The sequence below is a fragment of the Eumetopias jubatus genome, unplaced genomic scaffold (assembly GCF_037043125.1).
Source record: "Eumetopias jubatus isolate StellerSeaLion01/CBP00866 unplaced genomic scaffold, mEumJub1_p1.0 scaffold_137, whole genome shotgun sequence".
In the NCBI taxonomy this organism is placed as follows: Eukaryota; Metazoa; Chordata; class Mammalia; order Carnivora; family Otariidae; genus Eumetopias; species Eumetopias jubatus.
The window spans coordinates 245,614-271,858 of NW_028274943.1; the positions used below are offsets into that span (position 1 = coordinate 245,614).

The window sequence follows — 26,245 nt, forward strand, 5'->3', positions numbered from 1 at the left end:
AGGTCCCAAGCCGGCTCTAGCTATGACTCACAGAACGCCTTTCCTAACACGGGAAACTCACAGATTTATCTTCTGACCTCTTAATTAATTTTATTCAGCACAACAGGGACGCTCTTGTCAGCGCTGCAGACTCTGCAGTACACGTTACACCCCAGCACCTTGGCGCTCTTGGTTTCATGCTGTGGTTCCCAGCGGCAGCCTAAGGCCCCAGCCCTTCAGCCTCCCCAACACAGATATCTCAGGGGAAAGCGGCGCGCAAGTTCCTTGCTGTGATGTCATTACAGAAGGACCTCGCTCTTCTGAAATACTCGTTTACGAGAATCACTGGGCTCCTCTCTTTAAAACATTAGATCAGGGGCGCCTGGGTGGCTCAGTTGGTTAAGTGACTGCCTTCGGCTCAGGTCATGATCCTGGAGTCCCGGGATCGAGTCCCGCATCGGGCTCCCTGCTCAGCAGGGAGTCTGCTTCTCCCTCTGACCCTCCCTCCTCTCATATGCTCTCTCTCTCTCTCATTCTCTCAAATAAATAAATAAAATTTTAAAAAAAAAAAAACATTAGATCAGATTTTTCTTTTTTAAACTGTGATTGATGGTACTTTTTGGGAGTTATTACATGATCCAATTTCATACAGTATTTAAAAAAAAAAAAAGAAGGTTGTTTGCTTATATTGCTTCCATGGTTGGTTTGATTACAGAATCATCTCAAGAACCTTGACTAAAAGGGAGGGCATAAGAAAACGTTATTTAAAATATACTGGCTGAACAGGAATTGGGCAAATTAATTTAACAATGACTTTTATCAATCTAAAAATAAAAAAAATGGGGGCGTCTGGGTGGCTCAGTCGGTTAAGTGTCTGACTTTGGCTCAGATCATGATCCCAGGGTCCTGGGATCGAGCTCTCCGCTCAGCAGGGAGTCTGCTTCTCCTCTCTGCTGCTCCCCCTGCTTGTGCTCTGTCTCTCTCTGACAAAAACAAATAAATAAAATCTTTAAAAAAAAAAAGTAAAAAAATGATGTAAGGTCAGAAATGACTAATTTGCCACATTGAAGATTTTACTGTTTCTGTCTTCTGAAGATTTTTGAAATGATTTATAGCCCAATTCTCTTTTGAAATAGATATGCTATAGCTAAATTCTGCCCAAACAAACGAACAAACCTGGAAATTTAACACGTAAGCCTGACAATTCATGTGGAAGTAAGAAGATGGGATGATGAGGGAGGAACAGTCTAGGCGCCAGCAGCTTTATTAAGATCTGACTCGGTCACAAATCAGTTTACAAATCAGTAAAACTCTGATTTTTCTCATGTGTTTTCCAGTAACTCAACTCTTAGGCTTTCTGGGGTAAGTGGACACACCAGGACCAAATGCACGAATCCCAGAGAGCCATGTGGCCTTCAGGCCTGGAGCTAAGGCACCATTAGACACGATAATAAAGCTCCCCTTGCATTCATGCCCCTGGAAGAACGAATTCTTGTGCCTCTGAGGCAGGTTTGTATCTGAGATCCTCTAAGAGGCCCCAACTGACCTTGTCAGGGCTGGCGGCCTGGTAGGTGCGGTTCCCGTCGCTGAAGTCCTGGTCCGCCTCTGCGTACTCGGCCTCCGCGATCACGCCGGCTCGAGGCTCATACACGGGGGTCACGTTGTGGCACAGCGCAATGGCCTTCACAGCTTCGTGGACTCGACTGCTAACACTTTTTCTCACTTTGGGAGCTGAGGACTGGGCCTTTCTTGGTGGTGTTGAACTGGTAGCATTCCCGCTAGCTTGAGACTGCATCTGATAAAATACGAACGTCACAAAATTAAAGAGACAACGTAGTTGATACTGGAGTTACCAGCACGTGTGATTTTTATGAGTGCATCAGTGAGGGATGAGACAAGCAGCTCTTAGGGAACGGGCTCGCTCACGTGACGTGTCCGTGCTAGCGCCGTAAGCACTCGCGTCTCCTGGTCGGCACGGCTACCAAACTGTTGCAGTACTTAGAGTCGGAGGGTTTTCCTTTTCTACATTCACTTGATCCATAGCATTGGCTTGCTAAGTCCGTAATAAGTCATGTTTGTTCTCCTTGTAAAGATGGGGTGAGTTAAAGAGCAAACCAGAGCCATATGCTCCTAACTGCTTTCATGTTTCGTTAAAAAGTGCTGTACCTGAAGTGGACTAAAGCTAAAAGCAGGAAAAAATACTTACGAATCTTCCTTTAATACAATAAAGGAATCCAGCCTGTCACAGCCTCTGTATTAAGAGCTAGTTTTGTGCATGACAGTAACCCCGGCATCTGACGAAAACTGATCCTCACCTCCTATTTCAGACTCTTGCGCTCCAGACGTGACTCCCCGCTCCCTCCATTTGGCTCCCCCTGCACCAGGCTGCATTCGAGGGCGCTCGCCTCCGTCAGTGGAGTGGCCATTCCCCCCCGCTCCAGGGGGAGGTGGAGCAGGACCACAGAGGCTCCTCGGTTACCTTCATGGCCACTTGTGACGGCCCTCCTGAGAAAGCCAGGCTCTCGCTTTTGGACGGGGCATGCAGAGCCACCGAGCCGTGACTTCTCTGCCCGTGAAGTCACAGTGCTGTCTAATGAAGGGTTTGCTCGTGCAGCTCAGAAGCTGGCACTGCCTCTCCCCTGCGCTCGCCTCCCACCCGCCTGCTGCTTGCACGGCAAAGGGAGAGCGGCACGCAACACGGCTGACTCCCCTTAGGACTCTGTTTATCGATGGCTGTAGAATTTCATTTCACACAAATGCCATTAAAGATTATGCCCTCCATCACCAAATGCTTCCGGAGGGGAAATATAATCAGATTATGAAAGATTCATGTTACATTGCAGTGGACCTGGTAGACTATTATCATCTTAATAAAAAGACAGAATCTCAGTAATAAAATCAATTTTACAAAAGAGTACTATCTAACCAGCCAACCAACAGACAGCTTCGAAAAAAGATTTTTAAAAGACCTCCTCCGTGGAAATAAGTATTAAATATCTGCTATTTTTATACACTGACTCATCCTTTCTGTTTCTAAATTTTCTAGAAAACAGCTTATTTGGAGCTATTAAAATCATATTCATGCATAATGTAAATTTATTTTTTAAAAACAGATTTTACCTGGTACTGTTTCGACCTAGACCTAGATTACCAGGAGAAGGGAAGACCTATTCCTTCTCCTTTTTAGATTTTCCTTCTGTTAATAAATGTTCTAGGTTACAAAATGCTCTGTATTGCACTGAGTGACATCCAACTGAAGAAAGGGCTTGGTTTTAAGTATATGTGTGCTTGTGTAAGTGATCATTACATCCAATAAACACATATGCATTAGATACTTTTCTTTTGACAGCGTCTTGAAAAGTAAAGTATACGCCGTTCTGGTAAACATTACAGAAGAAAGAGGTTTTCACAAACTGAATGTAAGGCAGACAGTACACCTGAATTCGGTCAGAGCAGAAACTGTTCAGGGCGTGTGTGGCTCAGCCCCGTCTGTGGAAGTCAAGTCAGAAGTATGACCATCAATACACAGGGCCTACAGCCTCTGGGGGCGCCGCTGCCAGACGGCCCGTGGGAGCCTCGAGGCGGCAGTGGTCTGTGTACATGCGAGGCCCCGCTTCCCTGGGGGGCGGGTGATGGCACGTTTGCACCTGATATATGCTGGCCTGTTACAACGGGGGTGCCCGAACCTCACAATAGGCCAGCAGAGAGGCAGAAAAGCAGCCTAGGGAAGTGATGGCTGGCACTGGGTTCAAACCACAGCCTTGTGTGTGCAGCATCTTAGACACCCTGGGCTTGCAAGGTTTGGTTACCCAGAATCAGTGAATTCAAATGAGTGCAACACGAACGCTACCTGAGAACAGGCTAGGGGACCTCTGCGGCCTAAACTGACCTTTGCAGAGTGGCCTGTGTCTGCCTGCCCCACACCCTGTCATCTGTGGGAACACGTGGCCCTGTGGGCCCCATGTCAGGATCTGGCGTGTCAGGACCTTCCCGGGCCACAGACGCACTTGCAGAGCGCACGGCCTACCAAGTCTCTGGCAAACACTGTGGCTACTAGGCTGTGTATTTCCTGTCCCTGCAACTTCAGAGAGCTCCTGAAGCTCCAGGGAAAGGCCAAGACTTAGGATATACGCCCCCTGCCTCCACCCAAGGAGTCCTTATCTGATCCAGACACAGACGATGTATTTGCAGATGAAATAACATGACATTTGAGTTTCACTTCACAGTGATATGGTGAAGGAGGAGCAGGGCTACGGAGGGAACCAGGTCTGCGGTGCATGGACAGCTGCTGAGGCCGAATGACAGGGACACGGGGCTCACGATCCCGTGTGTCTACTTCTGTTTATGGAAAAGGCAAGAAAATATGAGAAAGTCTTACTAATTATGAAGAAACCCAGAGGAACTGGTAAGAAACACCTGTGATGCAGTATTCTACTTAATAGTCTTAAAAATACTACCTATCCTGAGTAATCTTTTGGAATATTTCACTAAGAAAATTATTTAATATGAATAAATGGTTTAAGGTCATTATATCCTTTCTATTATTTTACAATATAGAAATGCTTATTCAAAATTGTTCAGTGGCTCAGTCGGTTAAGTGGCTGCCTTTGGCTCAGGTCATGATCCCAGGGTCCTGGGAGCGAGCCCTACATCGGGCTCCTTCCTCGGCGGGGAGCCTGCTTCTCCCTCCCCCTGCTTGTGCTCTCCCTCTATCTCTATCAAATAAATAAATAAATAAATAAATAAATAAATAAAATCTTTATAAAAAATAAAAAAAATAAAATAAAATTGGTTCAAAAACTGCCTCTTGATTTATAAATTAGAACTGAGTGTTTTAGGACATTCAAAGATGTTTGCCGATTTCCAGATCAGCGGATACAGTGGGTTCAGGCTGGTTCGACAGAGCCAGGCACTTTTGCAGGCAGCTCCCGTGCGGATGCCAATGAGCTTACCTGTGAGTATGGATTCCTGAGGTGGCTCTGGATCTCCTCCATCGTGTCTGCTCCATAAGACACAGTCCCCAGGTGCAGCCTCTTAAACACCATCTCGTTCTGGGTGAGGGTTCCTGCAACAAAGACCAGGTCACAGAGGAAAGCTCATCAACGGGACCAGGACTCCCCATCCCGTACGTGGACCTCCACGGGCCGAGCTCTCATAGCGGGGCGCCCCTCGGCAGTGAGAATGCTCTGCTCTGTAATTCCAGCAGCTAGGAATGTCCTTCCCCACTGAGGACAAGTGTCCCTCCCAGATCCCTCCGGAAGAGCGCGATAACGTGAAGGGCTCTAACTACCTGAAGAAAGTGTGGCCTCTGTCTTTCAGTTCAGATGCATTGTTTGGTACAAATATAACTTCTGCCTGTTCTGAAAGAGACAGGCGTGAAACTGGAAAACAGAGTCACTACCTTTGTAATTATACTCTAGAACACTGCCTGAGAAAGACATCAACTAGTCCCAAATAAGCGTGCCTACCAGTTTTTTAAAAAAAACACCCAATTTTGAAAAATTAAGTATTTTTAATTGAACAGAAACAGATGCATTTAACCCTTAGCACCACTTGCATCATGTGGAGCAACAGAAAGGTCAGTAAGCAGGGAGGCACGTTCTCTTTAGCTGGGCTTCTGCCCGGTGAGCTGCCTGGAGGTGCTCACGTCCCTCCAGATGGCCAGGGCTCACTCCTGGGGACAGCCAGTCCATGTAGGCCAGGCACTCACGTGTGCTTGAGCATGAGGAAGTGCTTCACCCCTGGTGTGTAAGGAAGTCAGTTAAGAGAGGAGCACGCACAGGTCAATTTTATGAGATGTCTTGGGTCTGCCAAATACAGTGAAGTAACATCACGAAAGGCAGCAAGACGTTAACATTATTTCAAAAACGGTGAATTTTCATTAAAAGTGACACATAAATTCACAATGTTACACATCTTCATGACTCTGAAAACCCTAAACATTGTGTATGTGTATCACTTAATATAAAAATGCACACACAATACGCACATAGGATTTTTGCTTACTGGGTTTTCTAGAAGTAAAGCAACCTGGGGAAGTGTGAACACCTGTGAGCATGGGCGTCAGGTACGGTAACGAAAAGTGCGGTCATGTAGGCCCCCGGGCTTTTCTGCACTTACCTCACAGCTCACAGAAGGATCACCCACTGACTGATGTAATTATCAATGTGGGTATGAACAATCCTATCCCCAGTCAGTTAGAAGCTGGGCTTTCCACACGGTTACAAGGCACCCATAAAATATTAACTAACTTCTGTTTTCTTTGGCACATGTGATGTGGAAGATATAATAAAAAGTGTTTTCACATCTATCCATGACTCCATACACATTGGTGTTCAAAACAAAATAGCTCAGAACTCCCACTACAGGACAGGAAGGCTACGTTAACATAAAGGAAAATCCGTATTTCATAACACTGTTTCAGAGACTGTTTTGAATAACCTTCTTACAAGAATGGATAGAATACATACATTAGGGTCTCATAAATTTCAAAGAGCAGCTCTTCTCAGGGATGCTGATCAGTTTTAGAAATTTTGCTTTTTCAAAATTCTATTTAGCCCGTTTAGTACCTCAATTAAATGGCACCTAAGTTTCCTGAAATCAAAATTATGTGAGAAGTACAGTTTAAAAGGGTTTCCTGGTTATGTCATCCTCATTAAGTAAAGCAGAATTAATTAAAATAGTTTAAAGAATGTAATTAAAAACAATTCAGCTTCCAAATGAAATAAGGAAGTTCTAGAAATTATTTACATCAAAGATTTGAGATGAAGACGATAGTTACCTATCATCAAAAGCTAATGAAATTGTACATTAATTCCTGTTAGAATAAGCACCAAGCTCACCTCTGTTACGTGTGCCCAAATGAGCAGTTCCCTGAAAATTTATTATTTAAAAAAAAATATCTTACTTATCAGATTGACATCATTAAAGAATTTCCTGTAGACACTTTTTCCTCTGACATACACTGAATGTGAGGCTTCTAATCTATGGTGGGCTGTGGTATGAGGCAGTTTATAAATACGATGACAATAAATAATGCTTTTCAACCTTTTTATTACTAACAATTTTACACGTATGGCAAAAATAAGAATACTACGCCTGCACAGTTCCTACCAAGAATAAACTACTATTTCTTTAGGTTTGTAAACCACTGAACGCAAGTGGCAAAAGACCCTAAGCGAAGGGTGCTCTGCCCTGCTCACTGGCTCACACCGCGGGATCCGCGGGGATGGAACGGGGATGCGCCCAGTTCACCCAGTGCGAAGACCCACCGTCTCACAGTGCTGTTGCTGGAACTGGGTGGATCACTTCCGTGTTTCTTTTTTGTGAAAACTGAAGGCTGACATACACTATCTGTTTCAGGTGTACACGGCAGCGGTTCGCTATTTTTATACAAAATGCTCCCCGTCTGAGTGCGGTCGCCATCTGTCACCGCACAGCCCTAGTACAGTATCACCAGCCACACTCCCCATGCGGTACTGTACATCCCCGGGACTCATTTGATAACCGGAGGTTTGCGGCTCTCCCCCCTCCTCCGCCCCCTCCCCTCTGGCAACCACCCATTTGTCTCCATGTCTTTGAGTCTGTTTCTCTTGTGTTTGGTTATTTGGATTCTGCAACTTTGGCTTTCTCGGACTCATTTCACTGAGCATCATACCCTCTAGGTCCATTCTTTTTGTCAAAAATGGCAAGATTTCATTTTTATGGCTGAGTAACATAGGTCTCTACCACCTCTCCCGTATCCATTCATCTACGGATGGATGCTTGGGATGTTTCCAGATCTCAGATGTTGTAAATAATGCTGCAAACATAGGGGTGGTGTGTATCTTTGTGAATTAGTGTTCATTTTGTTTGGATAAACACCCAGAAGTGCGATTGCTGGATCACATGGTGATTCCTTTTAATGTCTTGAGGAACCTCCACACCGTTTTCCAGAGGGGCTGCGCCCGCTTGCGTTCCCACCAGCCGTGCACGGCGGTTCCCCTTTCTCTGCATCCTTGCCGACACCTGTTGATTTTAGCCACTGTGACCTGTGTGAAGGAGATGTATCATCGTAGTTTTGATTTGTATTTCTCCCACGATTAGTGATGTTGTGCATCTTTTCATGTGTCTACAGGTATTCTTTGAAAAAATGTCCTTTCAGATACTCTGCCTATTTTTAAACTGGGGCGTTTTAATTGTTTGATACTAAGTTGTCTAAGTTCTTCATATGTTTTTGGATATTAACCCCTTACAGGATGGATGACTTGAAAATATCTGCTCCCATTCAATAGGTTCCTTTTTCATTTTGTTGATGGGTTTCCTTGGCTCTGAAGAGGCTTTGTAGTCTGATGAAATCCCATTTGATGGAATCCTGTCTGTTTATTTTAGCTTTTGTTGCCCTTCCCTGGAGAGACAGTTCCAAATAAATGTTGATAAGGCCGATGTCAAAGAGATTACTGCCCGTGTTCTCCTCTGGAACCTCTGGTTTCTGGTCTTCAGTCCTGGGTTCATCTTGTGTGGTGCGGGACAAAGGGCCGGTTTCCTTCTTCCGCACGCTGCTGTCCAGCTCTTGTGGCACCACGTGCGAGGACACTGTCCGCTCTTGCCCTCCTCGTCCTGCCTTAGTTGCCCATTTACGGGTGCGGTTTTTTCTGTTCCCCTGGTCTGTGTGTGTGTCGTGCTGGGGCCACACTGTTAGGATTCTCTGGCTTTGCAGACATTCTAGGGTCTAAGGTGTCACCATTCCCAGATCTCATGGTGCCCAGCTCCACCCACTCTTCCTCTAGGATGGTTGTTCTACCCTGTGGACGCACAGCCTTGGCCTCCCCTTCCGCCACCTGGCCCGCACGCCCCCTGACCAGCAGCACCCGCCCCTGCCGGAGCGCCCCCTGAGCGCCTGACTGCGGGCACTGCCGCCCCCCTGCCGCCCACCCCCTCACCGTGAAACACCGGCTGAGGCTGGCGAGGGGGTCCACAGGCACGCAGGCGGAGGCGGGTGACGGAGCTGCCCCACACGCCGCCCTCATCATGCTCCGTCCTTTCTGCCAACCCTCAGACCTCCTCACACCAGCCGCACAGGTGTGGTGCGGGGGCTCTGCCGCGGCTACATGTACTCTGGGGCCCTCACCGCTCATCCCGACTTGCGAGACTCGGGAATGGCTTCTGACCTCCTGACTGGTGCCACCTTCCTAGAATAAGGACCCTTCATTCTCCTCCCTCCCTCAAACACAACCAGCAATGTCCACCGTCTACATGAAATGTCAGCTGGGCAGCGCACTTCACGGCTGCTGGGACCTGCCAGGCCCCTGAAATGCTAGACGATTACAGAATTAGAGCTCTCCAGTTTAGAAAATAGCAACTACCAGGAATCTCAATGAAATGATAGGAAAAAATAAGAAACATATGCATTTCATAAGAAACTACTCTAGTTTAAAGAAAAAACTGCTACCTCACAAGGAAATGTGTGATTCCTCCCCCTGGGTGGCATGCCTACCATAGGCCTTTCTCGTGTCCGCCAGCCTCCTGAGTAAGGGCTGCTGGCCTCTCTTCTGACTTCTCCTGCAGCAATTCTGGATTCCACAGCGGCACAGGGGGCTGCCCGCATCCCCTGCCTGGCACCCCACTGGCCGTCCCTATGTCGAGTAGCGCAGTATCAGACCAGTGCCCGGCACCGCGCAGCATATCAGCTTCACGTCACCGTCATGTGTGGATCTGCACGGCCAGCATGGCCATCAAGATGCAGAGGCGTCCCATCTGCACCAACATGGTCCTCACCTGCATCCGTGGCCACATCCACGCCCTCGCCCACCCCTAGTCTGGCACGACCCATCAGTTCTTCACCGCGCTGATTCTGTTTGTGACAATGGCCGTCCAGGCTGCCCGCCCAGCAGACATGAAAGTCCGACCCTTGGCCTTCTTAGACTCCATGCTGGCCTGGGAGCTGGGTCATCTGGACAGCCAGGAGAGGTTGGAAGTCTAGGGTCCCCACTTGGTCTTCGGAGACAGAGGGTGGGGCCTTTGCTGAGCACAAATGGACAGGGAACACTGTGCAAGCTGCTGCTGCACCATGCGCTGACTGGACACACTTACATGTGGCCATGGGATGGCCACCGCCGTGGTAACTCCTCCGTCCATCACATCATCATGGGGCCACCTGTGCTGTGCTTTCTCCAACGGCTGGAATGGAAGCATGAGTGTTCCCGTCTTGCCAGGCTGCTCCTTCGGTCACAGAGAGCAGCTCTTCTCAGCCTGTCTGTGCCCACTGGCATTTCTGCATCGCTGGCTTCTCCAGGCCCCAGTCTGGGCACGAAGCGGAACACCAGGGAACTGACTGCTGGTCCTCCTGATGGGGCGAGCCTGCCTTCCTCCCTCCCCGCTCACGGTCTTCTTGTGTGCGCTGCACGTAGCACGTCAGGTGCGTGGTGTGCTCAGCAGGACAGACAGGGAGAAGAACATCCACTCCATCGTTCTGGAATTGGAGGCCTTCATTTATATTAAAAGTTGTAAATACTTGTTGTACCCTCTCACACCCTGGGATCACCTAGTTTAGGTATATAACCTCTTCCAACTTTTCCACTGGTAGAGACAAGTATGCATTTATAAACTATTTTTTCACATGACTACACACAGGGGTATTCCACGTTATTTTTAGGGGGTATACCATAAACCCAGTATGGTACACAAGGTTCTGCTGGATCTTCCTCCCAAACACGGATACTCAGATGGTTTAAAATTTTTTGTTATCACCAAAAAATGCAGCTACAAAACCATTATTTATGTGGGGTAGATTCTTAAAGATGAGATTTCGGAGAGTACAGTTTGAATTTACATATAGGGCCATGCCAGTGACCCACACGTTATACTGACCAGGATGCCTTCCGCCCACATTGGGTGCTCAGCAAGGCCGTCGACTGGCATCAGCTCAGAATCACAGAACTGTTCAGAGGCACTTGCCCTAAATTATGTTAAGATTTGACAGTTACACATTTACTTACCTAGTGATAAATTTACATTTATACTGGTCTCCTTATGTAAATTCTACTATCCATATATACCTTTTTTTTAAAAAAGATTTACTTATTTATTTTGAGAGAGTGAGAATGAGAGAGAGAGAGAGTACAGGAGAGCGGGGAGGGTCAGAGGGAGAAGCAGTCCCCTCGCCGAGCAGGGAGCCCGATGCGGGACTCGATCCCGGGACTCCAGGATCATGACCCGAGCCGAAGGCAGTCGCTTAACCAACTGAGCCACCCAGGTGCCCCTATCCATATATACCTTGCAAATGCTCACGTTCTTAAGAAGTCTTGAGACTACACACTGTTATAATAAAACATTTTGGTTTTAAATGAATAGTTTTTCTTTGAAGATTGCATGTATTTTACATCAAGGCAGCAGAGTGGGTAGGACCTCCAAGGTGCCCATGAGATTAGGTCTCCTGCTCCACGGCCTCAGATCAACAGGGTGGGGATGCTGCGTTCAGGCTGGGCAGTGGCTCTGTGTCTGACTGTGTGCATCCCAGCAGACCCTGAGCACTGCTGCCCACTCACCACCTGGGGGATTTTAAATCCTGATACCCAAGTCACAGCCCCTTATCACCTGGACCAGAGTGCCCGGGGAGAGAGCTGGTCTCTACACAAGGCAATGGTGGTTCCACGCAATATCTGGAGTGTGGGAAAAGGAAGGATCAGCTTCAGAGAATTAAGAGGAACGTAAACCCCACACTCCTGTGCCTCGGTGTTAAGACACCACGCTTCCAGCAATCGGTCCCCCTCACGTTGATTCTTTCCCTTCACCATTGAGTATGCTGTCAACTGGATCAGGGCCAAGACACCGAAGAGACAAAGCTCAGTGATGGCTGCTTGACCTCGCTCCCTTTCAAACGCACTTCCATGATCACCTCAACTGTACCGTGTGTATGAGAACTATGTTTATTTCACGCTTGGTATCAGCGTGTCCTCCTCCCACACTCTCCACTCATCATGGAAAACGGAATTGAAACACACGATTGCCTCCATTGCCAAGGCGGTGACATGATACTGCTGTCCAACAAGCACGTCCCCATGACCCAGCGTGAGCGAGCCGTCCCAAGTCACAGCCAGCCTGTCTGGGAGAGGGTGTGGGCATGCCCAACTCACAAACCCAGACAGCATGTGAACAAAGGCGGGGGCGAACACACGCTTACCACGAGTTCACAGTCCGCACGACGTAAGGAATACAAAAGTGCATCGAAGTAAAAAGTATGACAAAGAAACCCAGACCCCTTGGCTGCATCAGTACCGCACGCAGCAGACAACCAGCCACTGGAAGAAACCTGCTACGACACTTCACCGAAGACACAGGAATGAACAGGACGTGCGCAGAGGGCACAGGTCGGACTGCGTTCTCCTGCGTCTTCTCCAGGACCCGGGGTCACACTGGCCTCTCCAGCACCAAAGATTCTCCTAAAGCAGTACTGCAGGAGACCTCCTCCTCACGCCGGAGGAGACATTGATACGTGGAGCACGGCAGCACGCATGGCCTCTGGCGTCTGTAAGCTCGGGCACCTGACACTGGGGATGCCTCTGCTCTTCATGCACGTGCTGACTCTGTCAGGTCATGAACCTCTGCTTCCCAACGGCAAGATTAGGAAGTAATTCTAAGGTTCATGGAATTAAATATAGTACTAAGTATAATGATTGAATGACACTTTAGTTTTATCAAGGCAAAATATGCCTAAGCACCTGATTTAGCTACATCTCGTCCTTCATTAAGCTAAGTGTAATATCACATATTTTAACGTCCCAAATGTTGGCAAGGATGTGGAGAAAGGGGAACCCTCCTACACTGTTGGTGAGAATGCAAAGCTGGGGCAGTCACTCTGGAAAACAGTATGGAGGTTCAAGATGTTGAAAATAGAGCTACCTTACAACCCAGCAATTGGGTATTTACCCAATTACTAAATACCCCAAATACTTTGGGGTATTTACCCCAAAGATACAGATGTAGTGAAAAGAAGGGGCACCTGACCCTCAATGTTTATAGCAGCAATGTCCACAATAGCCAAACTGTAGACAGAGCCCAAATGTCCATCGACAGACGAATGGATAAAGAAGACGTGGTCCATATACACAATGGAATATGACTCAGCCATCAGAAAGGATGAATACTGAACATTTACATCAATGTGGTTGGAACTAGAGGGCATTATACTGAGCGAAATAAGTCAATCAGAGAAAGACAGTTATCATATGATCTCACTGAAACGAGGAACTTAAGAAACAAGGCAGAGAATCATAGGGGAAGAGAGGGAAAAAAATCAAACAAGATGAAACCAGAGAGGGAGACAAACCATAAGACAAACCTCTTACCTCTAGGAAACAAGTTGAGGGTTGCTGGAGGGGAGACGGGTAAGTGGGGGATGGGGTAACTGGGTGATGGGCAGTAAGGAGGGCACGTGATGTAACGTGCACTGGGTGTAATATGAGACTGACAGATCACTGACCTGTACTTCTGAAACTAATATGTTATATGCTAACTGATTTTAATTATAAATGAATAAATAAAGAGGAAGGGGAGGTTTGGCAGAAAGATACAGGATGCTGACACCAAAGGACAGAAACGGAAACAATTACATTACTGTTTCTCAACCAGATGAAAAAGTTTTCTAGCTAGAGCCCAAGGCTGGAAAGCACTGAACAAAAAAGCAGAAGACGCTTTGTTACGTAATACCCTCCTGTCCTGAAAACTGGATCTGTTGGAAAAACTGTTTTTTTTTCTTTTTTTAATTTCCTGACTTTGCAGACTATTGTTACTTGTGGTACTTAACACGGATTTAGGAATACGCGAATATTTTTAAAAGCAGATGACAATATGTTTAGAGAAAAACCACGTGTCCCCCTGAACTGGTTTTTGGAGCCACGCACGGAGTTATTAACGGCTGGCGGTCAACGCCACGAGGCAGCCTCGGAGTGCGAGCAGGAAGCCGCGCTGCGGCGGGAAGCGCACCTGAGACACGACGGGGTTGTGTGTGGGAGGTGCGGCTGACGGTTCTTCAGACACGTACCTCATCCTGCCCTCAGGTGTGAGCCCCTCTGCACCTCTGCCTCGGTGGGCCGGAGAGAAGCAAGGGGAACCTGGGCGGGTTTGTGGAGAGGAAGGTCTACAGACTTCCATGCTCATGCGGCTTCCCTGGAGGGGCTGACGAGGAGCTGGTCCCGCCGGGAGGTCCCGAGGACAACCAGGCGCCGGCACACGGATGCTGCTCTAGTATGGGAGCTGACCTCAGGAGAACAACGCTGACTTAGAATGTCTTATGGCCAGACGCCCGACTGTGTGCAAACGCACCCGGGACACCCTCGGGGCGCGTGCTGGAGCATCGCTCTCACAGTGCTGTGTGTGCGTACGTGTGCATGTGCACATGCGTGTACACAGGTGTACCGACTGCGGGGATAAAGCAGAACATGCAAGAAATTTCAACTACAAATGTGAGAACAAGAAGTGCCAGGAACTGACTTCCGGCAATGTGTTTTCTGTCCCAACCCGTCTGCGTTTCTTAAGGGAAATGTCCAACGTACCCCAAAGCGGACAGAATGGCATCATGTAAAGTGGCGAATGGAGGCCTCACATCAGCAAGGACCACCTCAGGGCCACGCTCCTGGGACCTGCCACTTCCTGCCTGAGCGTGTCAGCTATTAACAACAGAAGGGGCTGCTACAATAAATGTAACCCCCATGTTATCACAGCAACAAACAGCAGGAGCTCCTCAGCATCAAATACCAAGGCCAGGCCTGGTTCCCGTTGTGTTTCTACACTGTTTGCTTGAGTGTGGGTCCAGGTGAAGCCTCCTGAGCCCAAGGCCACAGTCTTCTCTGCTCTCTCGTTCTTCCTTGTAAATGAACTTGCTCCAGTGTGTTCCCTACGGTCTGGACTTGGGTGCTGATGGGCCTCTGGGCTCTGCAGACACTCTGTGCAGAGGCAGAGCCCCTCTGTCAGAGGCACATCCGCCCGCCTCTTCCTGTGCCAACGATCAGGTCCTATGCCCATTAACCCACCACAGCTTGAGGGTGGCATCTCTCTGAGTCACATGGTAGATGGTTTACTCAGAGCATCTTGCTCCCGAGACTACTGAAGACGAGCATTCTGGCATTCCCAAATGCAATACTCCATGTGGACAGCAAGTATTTTCCAAAACCAAAGGCACATCATGATTACTGCTCCGATCACAGACTGTTTCTAGACAGCAAATCTGGAGCTGTAGAGTGACTGCTATTTTATTTTATTTTTTATTTATTTATTTTTAAAGATTTATTTATTTGAGAGAGCAAGAATGAGAGAGAGAGAGTACATGAGGGGGGGAGGGTTAGAGGGAGAAGCAGGCTCCTCGCTGAGCAGGGAGCCCGATGCGGGACTCGATCCCAGGACTCCAGGATCATGACCTGAGCCGAAGGCAGTCGCTTAACCAACTGAGCCACCCAGGTGCCCCGAGTGACTGCTACCTTAATACACTGCTTTAGCTCACTGTCCTCAGTCAGCCTGGTGATAGCATTTTAAGTTCTGAGATGAAAACTCCAACTACGCAGTTACGTTTGCTTCCTGCTGCCGTTTGGAGAACTCTCTAGAGTAATGCACAAAGACCCCTTGAAATTATGGGAGGCCACAGAGTTCCCATAGACACATACAAGCACATGCTAAAATAGTAAATACACTGTTGCATTTAAAAATTTAGTTTAAAATAATTAAAAGATAACATATCCAGATTTAAACTATTTCTTTCTTCTTTTGGGCTTTGTTTACATTTATTTTTTATTTTTTGGGTTATGTTTATAAAGATTTTTATTTTATTTTTTTATAAAGATTATTTATTTATTTATTTATTTATTTATTGAGAGCGAATGGTAGAGAGAGAGCACGAGAGGAAGGAAGGTCAGAGGGAGAAGCAGACTCCCCGCTGAGCAGGGAGCCCGATGTGGGACTCGATCCCGGGACTCCAGGATCATGACCTGAGCTGAAGGCAGTCGCTTAACCAACTGAGCCACCCAGGTGCCCTATAAAGCTTTCTATTAAGATAGATACCTAGAAGTTCTTTATTCTGGTGCTTCATGGAGCCAAAGAGAATGAAACAAAAGACAAGTTTAGAGTAGTTTCTGAAAACTCAGCAGTTTAAAAAAAATGATCATTTTAGGTCTTCAATGTAGGTCTGTGATCCATCTGGAGCTAGTTTTTGTGTGTGGTGTGAGGTAGGGGTCCCCCTTCATTCTTCTGTATGTGGACGTCCTGCTCTCCCTGCCTGTCAGTTGAAGGGGCTGGTCCTCCCCAGTGAGGATGGCGGCACCCGTGCTGGAATCCAGTCGACCGGCAGCGTCAGGCTTTAGTTCCTCCCGGCACACCGTCCTGGCAGCCTTATTGGAAGTCGTCTGAGTGTCCAGCTAGGGACTGATGTCCGGACTGTGGATGCCACCCCCTCGATCTCAAGGTCTGTCCTCACACCAGCACCATCCTGTCTTGATCCCTGCAGCCTGGTGGCAGGCTCTGGGATGAGGAACTGTGGAGTCCTTCCATTTGCTCTTGTCCCAAGATTGTTTACACCACTCTGGGCGCCCAACCTCCCTGCATTTCCACAGGAATTCTAGGATCAGCTTGTCAATTTCTCCAAAGAAGGCAGCTGGGATGTTGAGAGGAATCGTGTAGAATCTGTAAATCAATTTGGGGAATCCTATTGCCATCTTAACACTATAAAATACTGATTTCATTTTTTTGATGCCATCATAAACAGAATTGTGTTCTTAATTCTATTTTTGGATAGTTCGTTGCTAGCGTATAGAAATACAATTCATTTTTGTATATTCATCTTGTATCTCAAACCTTACTAAATTCATTTATTGCTTCTAACAGATTTTAGGGGATTCCTTATGATTTTCTTTTTTTAAAGATTTTATTTATTTGACAGAGAGAGACACAGTGAGAGAGGTAACACAAGCAGGGGGAGTGGGAGAGGGAGAAGCAGGCTTCCTGGGGAGCAGGGGCTTGATCCCAGGACCCCGGGACCATGACCTGAGCCAAAGGCAGACATTTAACGACTGAGTCACCCAGGCACCCCTCCTTATGATTTTCTGTTTGAAGACCATGTCACACACAACTAGCTTCACTCCCCTTTATAGCATGGATGCCTTTCTCTTCTTGCCTACCCGCCCTGGCTAGAACCTTGCTCATAGCAGCATTCTTCCAAACAGAAACAGGAAAACCTACACTAATGTCCCTCAACTGAGATGGAAATGAAATGTGGTCTATCCACATGACGGAGTATCGCCTGCAATAGAAAGCAGTCAGGTACTGAGACACGCGACAGTGCGGGTGAACCTGGAAAGAGTCTGCTGAGCAAATGAAGCCAGACACAGAAGGCCACACGGTGTGAGCTTCCACTCCTGGGAGAAGTCCAGCACAGGCAGACCGGCTGAGGCATACGGTCGACCAGGGGTCACCGAGGGCTGAGCGAGGGCAGGGAAGCAAGGGGGCTGCTGCTGTGCACCAGGTGGCCTTGTGAGGGAGCTCGGACCGCACTGACAGCACACGGTGGTTGTGCCCAACGCTGGCGCGACCTGCCCCAGTGGCCTGCCGTCCGAGTCAAATGCTGCATCTGGTACCCTCGTCCTAGTTGCTGATAAATCACGTTTTATGGAGGTTATAACAGACATATTCAAACAAATGACTATCATTTCATCAAATAAACGATGAAATTTTTGGCTCAGTTATTTTGCCATTTGGATGAATGCATCTGCATCTCGCTGGGTGAGAGACTGGGTTATGGATGCAGACGCTCCTTTATGTAGGGGCGCGTATCTTCCAACATACTAAGGTGAATCCTGGAAGGATCTTTTTAACTTTCAATGATGTTTCTATTTCACAGCAGACCCTGTAAAACGCTGAGCAGGAAAGTCAGGGCGAGTTTGAGACTTTCTACACCCTCTTGTACAGCAGGGGCGTCTAAGGTTAAGCCAGTTACTAAAAGAGTCAGTAATGCAAAACCGCTTTTCAAATCTTAAACAATTTTCATGATTTCAATCAATTGATAGGTCATACAATTTTTGTCATCTTAATTCAACTGTTAGTATGTCCCAAGTCTGAAGCTTCATGATAGGGATGGGCAGACGCCACCAGAAGGCTTCCCCGCGACCTGGCCGTTAGGAGAGCGCCAGGGACGGAAAATGTCTTTGGACAAAAGGCGTGTTTTGTGATTCCTGAAGAAGGAAAATGCTGTAGCTCCTTAATAAGGCAGAGGGCTCTGGAGGACGAGCAGCAAAGCAGGTAGAGGGGAACTCAATTTCTAAGGACAAAGTCCTGCAGGAACACGTCTCAGGGCAGCGACGGAGACGATTCACAGGCAGGCAGAGGACACGTTGCTGGAGACGCAGCTGCAAAGTGTTCTGACCCAGTGTTTGGCGGGTGGCGCGGCCACACCGCAGCTCGTGCGTGGGACAGCCAGGGCGTGGCAACCACACAGAAACAAAGGGAAGTCTGCCCGCGGCACACTGGGGACAGGCCACCCACCCAACCCCATGGACTTCCAGCGCAGGCTCCAGGCCGTGAGCAATGATCACGTGAGATCAACACAAAGCTACTCAGACTTTACCACGAAGCAATGAGGGATGGAAACACAACTTCTAATACCCTGCAGACTGTGGCCATATTCTTTGTTAATCTGTATTTGCTGTAAATGAGGCTTTCTCAGAAGACCGCGGTTCCCAGTACAATAGGCCTCTGTTCAACCACTGCCTGCATCAAGTGCCTCACCTGGGGTGAACAGCCCAGCACACACACAAGTGCGCGCTCCGGTCATGCACAGTGCCAGACCCTGCAGGTGTGTTGGCGCCAGAGGCCCCAGCTGTCGTCTGCAGGCCAGAGAGCCTGTGCCTGGCCCCAGCTTACAGGGCCCCTGGCTTACGGGACATAACCCCCAGCTCCAGGTCTCCCCGGCGAGGCACGCACGCCATGGTCCGCTGCCCCTGCCACTGTGGACACGGCGCTTCCCGCTGCAGAGGATGCGGCCTTGGGAGCTGACACGAGCCGGGTGCAAACCGCACGGCCAAGCCAGGTAACGGGTGCTATCGACACGGTGCGCATCCTAAATGACCTGTCTCAGGGCGTGGTTTGGGAATGCTCTGTCATACAGGAGCATAAAGATTCCCAACAAAGGAATTCGCGGCTCGCTCTAACAGGCTGCAGCCGGAGCGAAGTTTTAGGATTTCCGAGCCCTCCGCAGCACCGCTCTCAGGAGCAGCCGGCGTAGAGATGGGGGCTCCCCAGCGGACTCGGTGCAGACGACCTGCCCTAGCATGCCAGCGCCGTCTGCTCAGTTATCACGGCACGTCCACCATTTCTGGGCAGTGTCAACATGCTCTGCACCCTGGCAGCTAACAGATGTCTGCTCTTGTCGAATGAACTGCTTCATGTTTCACGCACTGCTGGCCACACGCGTCACTATGGCAACATCATTCATTTCAGATCTTACCGGAAACGTGCACCCCAATCAAACCTAATTACACCACACCGCTTTCTTGACCACAAGAAGGAAACTGTAATGCAATTGCGGGACACTTCGTTCTCTGTTCTGCTGGGGCAAACGAGAGGCCGCGTGATGGACGCTTCTTGTCAGAAAGCGTATTGATGAGGCACAAGCCCGATCACGATCACACCGAGGACCGCCTTATGGGCAGGTCAGCAGCGAAAGGCTCCTCACACAGCAGCTCATTCGATTAAGCAGATGATGTCTGCATACGGTCTTACACCCCAAGTTCTCTACCCTCTGCCAAACCACCACCCCCGTCAGACCCTCTGCGATGGTGGAGCCCACCATAGTGACCACTGGGCCCCGGCCAACTGCAGAGGACCTGAATCAGTCACACGACGAGACTACTACAACACAGAGCACAGTTACTTCAGTCCCTGCCGGACGACGCTTCCCAGTAACAACAGATACACAGCTGCGCCGGACCCCCCGGCAGGGCAGGTGAGCGCAAGTTCGAGCCATGCAGCCCTCCCGGCAGACAACGCATGGCTCTGCTCGGAGGCTTGGGGGTCCCCGGAGGCCGCCCGCTGCCCAGAGGTGAGGGCCCAACCCCCGTGTGCCGGCGGCCTCCATCTGTGTGAGAAGCTGGTTTCTAGACTAGTCCTACTACGTGCTGGCAGTGTGGTGACAATTACACAACTCGTCCTCGATGTCCTTCTCCTGCGATTTGGTCCGTGTGGCCTTTAGAAGCAGCCAAGGCAACACTCCCTCCTGAGTGCCCTCAGGGAGGAGGACCCGTGAAGGGCAAGTGCCCGCGGCCCCATGGCCCCAGGGCGAGGACAGGCACAGGGCTGGCACAGCGTGTGGCTCGCCTGATGTGCCGTGGGTGGCGTTCACCTTCCGATTACGGAGAAAGGGTCTGAAAAAGCTCAAGACCAAAAATTTTTAAAAACACTAAAAATGTTTAAAACTCCATGTGGCTCCAACACTAGGAAGTGGTGACAGAGGGTCCCTTCAGTGACTTCTGGAACAAAAAGGCCTTTTGGAAAATGAAATGTGTAAAATTCTCTCACTCACATATTTTATATAATGTTCTGTAATTCTTTTTAAATCTCAGAAGCCCAGATTATTTATTTTTGCTTTGTGAAAGCAGCAGAGTGAGACATGAGGAAAATGGGGTTTTACTTTATGACTCTGGGCAAAACCACTCTTCCTTATCCTGGATGGAACTCAGAATTCAAAGACAAATGGAGGAGCTATGATGAAACAAAGGAGAATGATGACCCCATCACCATTTAAAATGCATACTAAAAAGTTAGCATTTTAAGAAGAAATGATGTCACAAAATCCTTCTTCCCTTGCTGATATCACACATCCAGAGACACGGGAAGAGGAGAGAGAACCAGTCACTCTCAAGCATACTGTGTGCTGACATATGCTTCTCGTTTGCGAACCGACGTGAAATCACAGGCACCACACTTAGCTGTGTTACATGCAGATTTCAGTGGCCACGAGAGCAGGTGGGCTGCAGACAGGACAGCCCAGCCCGCACCTGCTCCCCGGATAAGCACGCCGCGCACCTCACACACAGGGCAGGAGGGGAGCACAGAATTCCGAGAGGGGAAGGCCCCAGACCTTTCTGGGTTCAACATTAAACCGTGACACCGTCATTGCTAGTTAGCATTCAACTGCAAACACTCCACAATTTATGCATTGTACTGATAACCGCTTTTGTTATGTTCAGTCTGGTTTTGTTGTCCAAGATGATGCCATGGACATCCCTGGGCTTGTCTCCTGCTGCGCGTGCGCACGTGTCTCCTTGGGGAGCAGGAGCCAGAGGGGCACCGCGGTGCGCAGGCTGTCGGGGCTCGTCCGTTCGGACAGAGCGGTGGCCACCAGGTAACGCTCCCACCAATGGTGCAGACAAGGTCCTGGGGCAGTGTGCGCCTCAGACAGGTCGGACTTTTCCACACGGGGTGTGGCACTGAGATGCCCACCCTCTCGCTTAGCTCCTGCTCAGGTCTTCAAACTTATATCCATGCAGGCTTTACACAAGTTCTGCTTGGATTTATTTCTAATTACTTTATACATTTTGCTGCTATTCTAATTGGCCTTTTTGGAATTAAGTGCCCCCACTGTTGCTGGTATGTGGAAATGTAGTTTAATTCTGACACTGAATTTGCAGGTGTGACTAAGTCCTTCTGTCATGCGGCACCCTTGCCTCAGGGCTCCGTTGGGCTTCTCTGTGAACACGCACAGATCTGTGCACTTGGGGCACAGCGTGCCTGTTTGTGCGGGACTCCGAGTGCATGCTGCTGTTCCTGGTTTCCGATTGTATTTATGCACAAGGTCCAGGCTGCTGAGTGCAGGGCTGAGCATAGCTGGGCTTTTCCTGCCGCCGGTGGGCAGCCTGACAGCCTCCCGTGCCGCCCCCCACAGACCTGTGTGCTGTAAACTCACAGATTCCCCAGGACGCTCTTCTGTGGGGTCACTTCAGGAATCTTTTTGAGTTTGGGTTTGCTTCACTCCAGCTTCTCCATCAAAATAGTCCCACCTGTCTCCCAGAAATAACTCAACCTCTGCGGAGGCACGCCTGCGTGTCTCCCACACTTTATTCTCTGGATCTTTTCCTGTCGGCTCAGTGAGGATGGGAAGGGAGAAATCTGATGGCATTTTCACAGCCTACCTTCTTGAGTCTGAGCTCCTCGTTACTTTGGAGTTCTTCGGACTTACGAGCATCACCTGACGGGACAGCCCCCGACGTGCCATAATGACCAACCCTGACCACAACCAAATGCCGCTGGGGTGCCCGGCTGGCTCAGTCAGTGGAGTGTGTGACGCCTGATCTCAGGGTTGTGGGTTTGAGCCCCACGCTGGGGATAGAGATTACTTAAATAAAAACAAAAAAACCCACTCTAAATTAAAAAACAAAACAAAACCACGTGCCACAGGCAACTGGATTTTGACTGGAACTGCAGTAAACCTATCACTTCATCGTGAAGGCAGGCTCTACGCAATCCCGTATCTTCGCGCTGGGGACCTTGCGCTGGAGACTGCAGTCTGTCCCTTCACTGGTTTACGTCTTCCTTCACGTTTCTCTGTAAGGTCTGATCATCCTCACACACGCCCTTCACTCCCCTCACGTCGGTATGCCCACGTGTTTCACACGTGCTTGCGCTACCACGAGTGGGGCCTTCCCTCTTCCGTCCACTTGACACGCAGGGAGCTACTTTATTATTCTGACCTGTGACCTGACACTTCATTGGTTCGTACTCTTAGCAGTTGATTCCCTTGGTTCATTATTTCATCTACAAATATTTGCTCCATCTTTCAGGCAGAGAGCTTATTTCTAGTTCTTGTCTTACTGCAACGGCCAGAATGAAACATGTTAATAGGGCGGTTAGATTTCTCTCTTTCCAGACTAAGCTTTTTCTAGTATTTTATTAAAAATAATGTTGAATTTTACTTGAGACACATTTTATCATATTATACAAGTATCCTTAGTTCTAGTTCACTAAGAATTACTATGAGATATTTTTTAAGACTTATTTATTTTAAAGAGAGAGCATATGTGACTGAGGAGAGAGGCGGAGGGAGGGAGAATCTCAAGCAGATTCCCCCACTGAGCACAGAGCCCAACACGGGGCTTGATCTCACGACCCTAAGACCATGACCGGAGCTGAGATCAAGAGTCAATGGGCAAGGGACTGAGCCACCAGGTGCCCCAAGAGTTACCAGGAATTTAAACTATGAATGAAGAAATCAGGAAGGGATTTCACCTGTTGCTAGGATTTTCACTGGATTCAGTTTATGTTTTATTTATTATGTTAAGGATTGACAAGGATTCTTTGATGGAATAAGGGCAAATAAAATTTGGGGCAGGGACCTGAGGGTGGGATAGTCACTTGGAAGGCTCTTCAGGAGAACATTACTGTCAAAAGACCAAACCCACACACATCGTGTTACATTCTTCCAACAGCTCACAAGTATCATCCTGTAATAAACAGGCAAGCAGTATTTCCTCTCCAGAAGCCGCACTAATAAAACAAAGAACGCTATGGCAGCAGAGAATCAAAAATATATAAACATGTCATTTAAATCTCTAAGGATTTAACATTTTGCTAATTCTAATGATACTGTGTTTATTCAAAGGTGAAGGTTAGTTGTGTGCCAGTGTTCAGCGGAGTCTGGAAAATCCTAAATTTGAATGACTTCAATACGCCGCTACACATGCACGCACGCACACATGCATGCACACACAGACGCGCCAGGGTCACCCTGCACTGGATGCCGGTGAGCGCACACAGGCACATGCACACCATCGTCACCCTGCCCTGGACGCCGGCGAGCACGCAAAGGCAAACATGAACCAGGAGCAGTACCTGTTTTGTCCGTGAGCAAGTACACCAGGCGCCCCAGCTCCTCTGGGATGGTGCTGGTCCGCACAACCGTGCCGGGGATGCTCTCGTCCTTCATGATCTTCCATCCATATGCGGCTTTGCCCATGTCCAAGTTCACACGCAAACTGCCAAACAAAACCGGTTCATTACAATCGTTAGCAGGGTCCAAACCTACACGATATGTTCAAACTCACGTTTTCCATACAGGCGTATTATCTTTAACCTCACGGGAACTAAATAGGTAATACTGTATTTCAGACTTTAAAATAAATGAATTTGTTGACACTTAAGCCAACAAACCTTTTGAGGCCCCTTATCATGTTTGTAGGCGACAGTAAACAGGCTCCTCATCCTGGTCCTCCAGTGGGGCGTGCGGAGGCAGATGTGGGAGGAGAAGGTGGATGTGCGTTAAGTACCCCCGCTCAGACACAAAGGAGAGGGTGCGTGTGTAAGGGGTTTAGGCAGCATCCCACTCGGAACAGATATTCAAAATGCATCATGACCTTGATCCGCTCATTTTACAAGAACAAACAGGATGCTCTCCTGGGACGATGAATGCCGGACCGAACACATCCTGGGAAGACTAGGCCCCTCACAATACCAGGCTCCCGAGCAGGGACCTCCCTGAGGACTGGGGCGGTGGTGTGGCCTGAGCAGAAGCACAGCGGGGGAGAGTGGCAGGAGGTGGGATCAGACGTGGCAGGGGCCAGACCATGGTGCAGAATGTGGGTTTCACAGTCAGGGCAACGGATGAAGGGCTCCTCTGTGACCCCAGCGGCACTCAGCTCCCTGCGGGGCTTACGGACGTGCTCACTCTGCTCCCAACTTCACACACAACCAGCTTTGCTCTCGTTCACATTCAGACTCAAGACCATTCAGATATGCTTCCAATTCTAGAAAAAAATCTGTGCCTGATTGGATTTTGTCAAGAAAAGAGCAGATGTGGTATGTGATATACCTACACAATGCAGGGAAGCTGTTGACAGTCACTCATTATGACCAACACGGCAATTCATACAGATCTACCTACTAAGAAACGCACCCTTGAGAAGCAACGTGGAGGACTCAGAGTCAGTGGAGAGAGTCCAATTTGTAGGTAAGTTAAAGAAAATTAAAATAATCATAATGAGCTATTTGTCCATAAAGCTCACATCTTAAAAATCCTAAGAACTCTGAGGGTCAGAAAGAAGAGTTTTAATTGACAAGTACACAGACTTCCACAGGCAGGCAGGAAGTTTTCAAGAGTTCACAGGGTGCTGCTGGGCTTGGGGCGGAGTGGAAACCCAAGGAGCACCTTCTGGGTTCATCTGCGGTGCTCTCTTCAAATCATGAACGGTTAGGGCTTAATAAAACCACTGCTATTGTCACATAGCTGTAAGAATTTGTTATTTCACGAAATACTGAGTCACAAATAAACGTCAGTGGACTATTTTTGGCTGACGGCACACACCCTCAAGGCCAGTGAACAGAGAATGCGGATAATCTTCAAGGAAAAATAAAACACAAGTTCACTTTACAGGTGAAAACTATCATAGAAAATGTATCTTCAACTAAGACTGAAATACCACACAGGAAGCAGAAGCTTGAGTTTACACACATTGTATATTTTGGTCAAATGTTCATATAGTTTGCTTTTTAATGTTAAAAATCTCTAGAAGCTCAAACCTCAAACACTAAGTTGACAGAGTAAGTATAATTATCATCACTATACTTAGTAATGTGCTAATTTATAGAATTTTAAAATTTAGACCTCCGCACGTCTAGTAAAGTACTTTACAGTAACATGACCTATGAACAAGAAAACATTAAGCCTACCATTTTGAGAATTACAGAGATAGATCAAAAGGTAATGGATACCAGTTCTCTTAAGCTCATTTTATTGCTAACTGACCAACTGTGATTTTGTGATCAAGAGATCCATTTCAAATGAAGTGGAAAAGCTGTCTGCCATTTTAGACAGTCACGTGAACAAGAAGGCCACGGTGGCCCTCGCTGTCACACACACCGAAACGGAGCCCCTGGACTCTGCGCAGCGTCAGGAGTGTCAAGAAGGGGCGCCGCAGCCGAGCACAAGGCTGACCGGGGAGCAGGCGCCTCCTGGGGGCTCCTTCCTGACCAAACAGTCCCACCTGGCCTCACCTCACCGCCGGGAAATGTCGGAGGAGGGAACCCGAGCCCTGGAGAAACAGGAGGCCTATTTCCCTCAGTGCCACGGTGGGGCCAGGACCCCACTCAGCCCACCCGCTGCCTGCTGCATTCAGACTGTCCTGTGATACGACGGTGCAGTGGCGCTGGGCGGCACTCGGGCTCCCGGCTGAGCCAGGCCCTGCGCCTGCAGCGCTCCCCAGGGAACGCAGCCGCCCAAAAGGGCTCACACACTCCTGCCTGACTGAGGCGTATGTGTAGA

At 48.6% G+C, this 26,245-nt stretch overlaps 1 protein-coding gene across 1 annotated transcript; it reads right to left on the bottom strand.

The window, feature by feature from the left end:
* Window positions 1-1,405: 1,405 nt before the first annotated feature.
* LOC148161573 (putative phospholipid-transporting ATPase IIB) lies at window positions 1,406-23,951 on the bottom strand. The gene is made up of 3 exons (XM_088020735.1): window positions 23,821-23,951; window positions 4,932-5,044; window positions 1,406-1,774 (listed from the first exon to the last, which is right to left on the bottom strand). The coding sequence occupies exons 1-3, from the start codon at window positions 23,942-23,944 to the stop codon at window positions 1,448-1,450; spliced, it is 564 nt and encodes a 187-aa protein (XP_087876861.1). The 5' UTR covers window positions 23,945-23,951; the 3' UTR covers window positions 1,406-1,447.
* Window positions 23,952-26,245: the final 2,294 nt, after the last annotated feature.

Bases quoted from the DNA above. Each gene is read 5' to 3' on its own strand.
- LOC148161573 (XM_088020735.1), bottom strand. From the start codon at position 23,944: ATGGGCAAAGCCGCATATGGATGGAAGATCATGAAGGACGAGAGCATC. The intron at 5,045-23,820 runs GTACTGCTCCTG...TCTTTGTTGCAG, and splicing joins CTTGCTCACGGACAAAACAG to GAACCCTCACCCAGAACGAG. The intron at 1,775-4,931 runs GTAAGCTCATTG...GTATTTTATCAG, and splicing joins TCAGGAATCCATACTCACAG to ATGCAGTCTCAAGCTAGCGG.